The 7,817-nt window shown below is 34.6% G+C and overlaps 1 protein-coding gene across 1 annotated transcript in view; it reads left to right on the top strand.

The window, feature by feature from the left end:
- The window catches only part of LOC108295256 (E3 ubiquitin-protein ligase UBR3-like), a 139,380-nt gene that overhangs the window by 38,033 nt on the left and 93,530 nt on the right, over positions 1-7,817 (top strand). Inside the window, exons 3-5 of the mRNA XM_017517324.2 lie at positions 3,719-3,918; positions 4,818-4,961; positions 5,845-5,894. Of these exons, the coding sequence (XP_017372813.1) occupies positions 3,719-3,918; positions 4,818-4,961; positions 5,845-5,894 (394 nt within the window). The remainder of the gene's footprint in view (positions 1-3,718; positions 3,919-4,817; positions 4,962-5,844; positions 5,895-7,817) is intronic.

A 7,817-nucleotide genomic window follows, 5' to 3' on the forward strand; every position in this document is an offset into this window, starting at 1 on the left:
TACAGACTGAATAGAAACACGCTAAAAATAAATTATATAACCTTATAGATATGTTGTAGTAGACGTAGTTTGGTGCTTTCTGCTTCTGGGGTCATAAACGTTTTTGGTCAAACTTACTTGATTTTGTAGATCAGGAAGTAACCATTTTGTGGGGTTAAAGTGACTTTATTTGCAATATTAGGATAAAGCAGAATTGAGAACTCCTGGAAATGTTTGGATTTAACTTAGATTTTAGAAGATAAAATGCTTTATCAACTTTTTTTAAAGGGGTTTGTATTATATATTTATTCTCCATGTATATTATATAATAACTTATGATAGGGTCAAATTGCTCACTTTCAGATTGGGTGTGTGTAATCATGTTAGTATTTAAAAGAGAATTAAATTACAGATGTTCTTCTTACCTTTTAAGATTTAATCACAATCTTGATTAATATACTTCATTTAGTTAAATATTTGGATTTAGGTATCTATTAAAGTTCTCAGTCTGACGTTGTGAATTACAGATATTCATTAGTAGTATGAATCAAATTTATTAACTTTTTGTTATGTCTTTTGCCTTTCTGATGATACCTGCATTTCTGTTCTATAAGAGACTACATTTTGCATTACTTTTAAAGGTTTAAAATTATTTAGTACTATAAATAACTTAATATTCATTTTGAAACTGTGGCACACATTTTCATCTTCTGTTGCTATCCTTAAAGTGTAGAGGAATGTTATATAATGTCCTCATTTCTTAAACTATCTTATCATTATTGTGAGGAAACCATTATACTTCCATATTTGTACATTTTAAGCAAAAACATACAATCCTTTGTTAAGTACTTCTACTTAACAAGTAGAATATATATCTACTTGAATATATATATATATCGAGAGTATATATCTTAAAATATAGAAAAATAAGCTGGGCATGGTGGTTCATACCTGTAATCCCAGCACTTTGAGGGGCTGCGGCAGGAGGATTGCTTGAAGACGGGAGTTTAAGACCAGCTGGGCAACATAGAGATCCTGTCTTTACAAACATTTTTACACTTGATCTTGGCCAAAAGGCCAAGAAGCGATTACAAACACTTTTAAAAGATAGCTGGGTGTGGTGGTAGCATGTGTCTGTAGTCCTAGCTACTGGGGAGGTTGAGGTAGGAGGATTCCTTGAGCTCAGAAGTTCAAGGCTGCCATGAGCTATGATTACATCACTGCACTCCAGTCTGGGTGACAGAATGAGATCTTGTGTCAAAAAAGTTAGAGGTGCAAAGAGCGAAAAAAAAAAAAAAAAAAAAAAAGGAATATATAGAGAAAAATATTATTTTGATTTGATTCCAGATTACTGTCTCTTTGGAATTAAGGAACCAGTTACTAGCTGGGTTATTGAAATTGCCTTCTGCATTATATCTCACATACTAGTTAGCAGACCTTTTTGGGAATTTACGTTTTGTATTACAGGCATTCTATTTTAGAAACAAATTATTTATTATGAGAACCTTAAAGCTTATCATTAGTTTAATCAAAGAATACTTCACACTAAAGTGTATTTTATATATATATATATATATATATATATACACACACACATATATATATGTGTGTGTGTATATATATATATATACTGTATATGTATATGTATATTTGAGATGGAGTTTTGCTCTTGTAGCCCAGGCTGGAGTGCAGTGGCACAGTCTCAGCGCACTGCAACTTCCGGCTCCCGGGTTCAAGTGATTCTCCTGCCTCAACCTCCCGAGTAGTTGGAATTACAGGCATCTGCCACCACTCCTGGCTAATTTTTGGTATTTTTAGTAGAGATGGGATTTCACCATGTTGGCCAGGCTGGTCTCAAACTCCTGACCTCAGTTGATCCACCCACCTTGGCCTCCCAGAGTGCTGGGATTACAGGCGTGAACCACCGTGCCTGGCTTGTATAGTTTTGTTGTTATTGATTTAACATTACAGTTATAAAAGGTAGACAACATAAGTACATAGCTTTATAATTATGTTATGATCTGAAAACATGAAGGAAAGAATGGAAACAGTTTTTGTCTAAAGATGAACTGCATGAATGTAGGTTCATGAAAGTTTCTTCCTTATATTATTACTTCTGTTCAGCATTAATTGCTGTCTGTGCAAAAAAAAAAAATTCTGCATTTTTGTATAGAGATTACTGTTTAAAATTAAAGAGCTTACGATAACCTAATCCAAGGCAATGAAAGCTCTAAGATCTTGAGGTTTCCCAATTTCTTTCAATTCTCTTTCTCATTCACCCTATAATCCTTAAATCTGTGTTAGAGCTTGTGTCAGAGCCCTGGAAAACCAAGAGCAAACATTAATTAAACATCTGCTATGTTACTATGTAAGTCACTGAGGAGAATATAAAGTTGAATAATAAATAGCATTAGCTTTACACTGAGAAAATAGGGTTTGAGATTCTGAATAAATGTTGAATGAAATGGACATCCGCTTTCCTGGACACACAGGCTCTCCATCACCTCTTTTATAGGTGTGGTTTTGTTCATTTGTTTGTTTTGGTTTTAAAAGCAATTATGGTTAAGCTATAAATCTCTTTATTCATTTCCTTCGTTTTAGACCTTGGCTTCTGTAAAACATCTCTATTCTTTTCATCTTTATACTCTTTTTTAGTTGTTGTCCTAGCTGCTTTTCTTTCTCTCCAGCTCTCTTTGCCTGTTTTTTTTTTTTTAAGTTTTTAGTTTTTAATAATATTATTCATGTTTATGAAAAGTTATCTTTTAGTTGCTTTGCCCTTCAGCTAACATGAATCTGTATTTTTGGAATATTATAGGGGATGGGTTATTTATTTTTATTTTTATTTATTTTTTGAGATGGAGTCTCGCTCTGTCGCCAGGCTAGAGTGCAGTGGGGCGATCTCGGCTCATTGCAACCTCTGCCTCTCGGGTTCAAGTGATTCTCCTGCCTCAGCCTCCCAAGTAGCCGGAACTACAGGCGTGCACCACCACGCCTGGCTAATTTTTGTATTTTTAATAGGGATGGGGTTTCACCATGTTGGCCAGGATGGTCTTGAACTCCTAACCTTGTGATCCACCTGCCTTGGCTTCCCAAAGTGCTGGGATTATCCACTGCGCCCAGCGGGTTATTTGTTATACAGATTTAAATTTGACATAATTTTGTCCTAATATTCTTATACTACTCTGAATATATTTGAATTCTGTCTTGTTTTATTCTAGGATGTGATCTAAACTTTTTCTTAAATATTATCTTTTTCTGAAACAGTCTTATGGTAACATTTATATATGTGGAAGTATAGGGCCCACAGATCAATGCTGCTTTTTGTTTGTTTGTTCATTTTGTTTTGAGACAGGGTATCACTCTGTCACCCAGGCTGGAGTACAGTGGCATAATCTCAGTAAACTGCAACCTTCACTTCTAGGCTTAAGCCATTCTTCCGCTTCAGACTCTGAGTAGTTGGGACTACAGGTGCACACTACCACATCTGGCTAATTTTTTGTATTCAAATGCTTCTTATACAAATTAAGTGCTTCATACCTTAGGAGGTCATTTCTGTTTTTCTGTCTTTTTTCCAAAGGACTGAATTCCTGAGCAAGTCTACCCTTGCTTGGGTGGGTGCTGGGTAGATACCAATTTTCTGAACAGAGTTCTTGTATTGACTTTTTTGATTATAAAATACTATACACCACTGTAATTTTGAAAGAATAAATACTGTTATTTTTAGTAAGATATTTTAAAGAAAATCATCCTTATTTGATTTTTTTTCTTTTTTTCTTTTAGCAGCTGATGGACCATCAGAAAAGGACCTTAACAAAGTCCTTCAGCTTTTGGAACCTCAAATTTCCTTTTTAGAAGACCTAACTAAAATGGGAGGAGCAATGCGGTCTGTTCTTACTCAGGTTTTGACAAACCAGCAAAATTACAAAGATCTAACTTCTGGTAAGTAAAATGTTTGAAGAAGTTTATAGTTTACATGTATTATTATAATGATAAGAAATTGAGTATTTCAGAACTTAAAAAAGGTAAATTTTAGATTTTTCATAGAATGCTAAAGCTGGAAGTTATTAAAAGAACTTCTTGTTTTATGGATGAGGAAATAGCCCTAGAAAAATGAAATGACCTATTTAAACCTCACAATTAATTTATGTTGGAGTTGGTACTAGAACCCAGGTCTCCTAACTTTTGATGTGACGTAATTATGCTGTACCTCTCTTTAAACACTCGTTCTTAGCCAGAAGGCTGAGAAGTGATCCCCTTTCTTTAAACAGTAACAACCATCATGTCTATGTTTTCACTTTTGATATGCTAGGTTTTTGGGTTGTATGGCCTAAGATTTTCTAATAATACACAGTTTAAGTTATAAAACTTAGAATTGTTGAATGGTATATTGTTATACAAAACATTCAAAAGCCTTTCCCAAGCACTCTGCTTTGGATAACTGCATGGTTGGTATCACGAGAGCACAGACTGTCAAGCCAAATGGCGAATTCTACTACATAATTATCATCTACCATATTAACTCTCTGCCTGTCTTCTGTGTAATTTTCAGGTTCCTTGAAAGCTAAGATCATGTCTTATTAATCTTTGTGTCCCACATTCCCTTGGATATTTTAGATGCTAACCTACTTTGTAGATTTCATTATTTGGTATAAACATGCTGTATATTCTGGTGATAAACATAAGCACCAAAATGTTATCTGAAGCTATCTTACATTATTCATTCTAGGGTTCCCCCTCCATTAGAATATTTACCTATTTATAGATATTAGTTAACGAAAAGACCATACTGAGATTTTGAATGGAATATTTTTTTCTGATTTGAAGTTTGTTTTAATTAGGTCTTGGGGAAAATGCTTGTGCAAAGAAAAGTCATGAAAAGTACCTTATAGCTTTGAAGAGCTCTGGACTTACATATCCTGAGGATAAGCTTGTATATGGTGTGCAGGAGCCATCTGCTGGTACTAGTTCTCTAGCAGTTCAAGGTTTGTCTAAATATTAAATTTGAACAGTAGTAACTTTTCTGTATTTAAACCAAAAAACCTCTCAAACTTTACTCATTATTGGAAAAATTTATTTTGAGCTAAAATAGTATTATTCCTTGTAAGAAAAGTAGTAATTGTAGTAAAAATTCAGAGCCAAAAAAGAATAGATTGGCAAAGGAGGGGTACATTTTTCTTAAATGGAATTTGATTAACTTATTAGTTTTGTTTCTATCTCAGGAAAAATGTATAGTTGTTGTTCAAGAGTAGCCCATAACTTTACTACCTCAGTATTTTAGTAAACTGTGGTTTAAAACTAAAAAGAAAGAGATCCTTCTGAAACACCATTTGTAATTAACTGTATTAAATCCGAGTTTTCACTGGAGATTTCCTGTTGAAGTATCAACCTATTAGGTCCAAACTTATTTAAGATAAATGTTGGAGGCTAGGCCCAGCGGCTCACGTCTGTAATCCCAGCAATTTGGGAGGCTGAGGTAGCGGACCACCTGAGACTGGAAGTTTGAGACCAGCCTGGCCAACATGGTGAAACCCCATCTTTACTTAAATACAAAAATTAGCTGGACATGGTGGCAGGCACCTGTAAGCCCAGCTACTTGGGAGGCTGAGGTAGGAGAATCACTTGAACCCTAGAGGTGGAGGGTGTAGTTAGCTGAGATTGTGCACTGCACTGCAGCCTTGGTGACAGAGCAAGACTCCGTCTCAAAAAAAAAAAAGTGTTGGACTTCGCCAAGAAGATAACCGTTAGAATGAGGTGTCCTAAGGTAACAAAATTTAGCTTTTTGATATTTGTATTTCTCAGAATAATTTGAAAGTAAAGCAATATGTAGCAACTATGAAGGACAACTATTTTTCTTCTCCTCCAAAGGTTTTGTAGGCGCAACAGGAACTTTGGGACAAGTAGATTCTTCAGATGAGGTGAGACTTAAAGTTCAAAACTTTTTAAAAAGTATAATTTTATAAGTTTTAGAACTATATAGATTTGTAGGTATTATGTAGTTTAAGTTCTTCATTCTGTAGACAAGGACGCTGAAACCCAGAATGGCTTCTGGGAAGCCTAGATCACACGATTACTTAGTGACAAAACAAGGTCTATATTTTTGAAAATCCTGTTAAATTAAGAATAATTTATTAAAATACTATGAAATGTAACTATTTTTCTAATCTCATAATAAAGTTACAGTTTACATATCAAGGATTTTTTATTTTTAATCTATGTACTGGGAAAAAGACCACTAATTTGATATTTCAATTTTTATAGTGTTTAATAAATCTTATATTTCTATATTTTATTAGTGCATAATTTATGAGAAAAATTGCTGTTATATTTGCTTATAATCTTGTTGCTTATAAATTTAAAATTTTATATTTCTAATATATTTAATTATTAAAATCTAAAAAATAAAATTACATTTAAACATATATGTCTTTTTTCTTTTGGAAATTTATTTTGAGTTGATAATATAATGTGAACTAAGCCAAATATGCTTTTTCTGTTATGGAAGTCTTGTAATTGATTTAACACCTTAAAATCTAAATTTTATAGTAGTTTTTCCCCTCCAAAAAGGCTTTCACAAAATGTTACATTTTGTGGTGTCTCATTTTGGACAATTTTCAAGAATTTTCATCAGTTTGGAGAGACAGTTTATTATGCTGTTTAGGAGTGTGACTCCGGAATTAGACTGCCTGTGTTTGAATTTTGGCTCCTTTACCTATTAGTAGTGTGACCTTGGACAAGTGTCTTAACTTCTTCATATCTAAATTTCCTTATCTGTGAAATGGAAATAATAGTGCTTATTTCATGAGAATATTCTAAGGATTAAATGAGTTGATACATGTAAGCACTTAGAGCCCTGGTGCCTGGCATATTGTAGACACTATTATGTGTGTTAAAGAAATAAAATAGAGTCATTAAAAAAGCTTATGTAAATGATTAGCTTACAAATTTTGCTTTTGTTTTGCAACAAAATAGTAACTTCTGAGCATCGTATTGCTATAATGACAAATGGGAAAAGCTTGCTGATATTTAAAATAGACTTTCAAAACCATGTAAACATTTATTATTTTAACTAAACTGTAATAATTCCATTTTGAAGATGGGGAGGGGAATGGTAGGAGTAAGAATGCTAATTCTTCATATGCCATAGAAGGAAGTAATTGATAATACACATGTAGTTTTAAACTGTTTATTCTGCTTTAAGGGCATTTTGTAGGGAGGTGGAATGGCCTATCAAAAGGTGAGTTCTCAGAAGATTAAGAGTTGAACATGAAAGGGTGAATGAATGGGTACTTCTTTAGCAAAAGCCACCTGGGCAGGAGGAGTCTTATATCTGTAGCCAGTAGAAACTTTAGACAACTATAACATAATGAAATGGTTTGGTCATTGTTCAGAGCACGTTATTAAAATAATTTAGGCTGGGAGAGTTGGCTCACGCCTGTAATCCAGCACTTTGGGAGACCAAGGCGGATGGATCACGAGGTCAGGAGCTTCAGACCAGCCTGGCCAACATGGTGAAACCCCGTCTCTACTGCAAATACAAAAATTAGGGCACGGTGGCTCACACCTTTAATCCCAGCACTTTGGGAGGCCGAGGCGGGCGGATCATGAGGTCAGGAGTTCAAGACCAGACTGGCCAACATGGTAAAACCCCATCTCTACTAAAAAAAATATACAAAAATTAGCCGGGCATGGTGGCTCGTGCCTGTAATCCCAGCTACTTGGGAAACTGAGGCAGAAGAGTTGCTTGAATCTGGGACCTGGGAGGCGGAGGTTGCAGTGAGCAAGATCCTGCCACTGTACTCGAGCCTGGGCTATAGAGTGAGACTCTATCTCAAAAAAAG

The sequence above is a fragment of the Cebus imitator genome, unplaced genomic scaffold, assembly GCF_001604975.1.
Source record: "Cebus imitator isolate Cc_AM_T3 unplaced genomic scaffold, Cebus_imitator-1.0 Scaffold628, whole genome shotgun sequence".
In the NCBI taxonomy this organism is placed as follows: Eukaryota; Metazoa; Chordata; class Mammalia; order Primates; family Cebidae; genus Cebus; species Cebus imitator.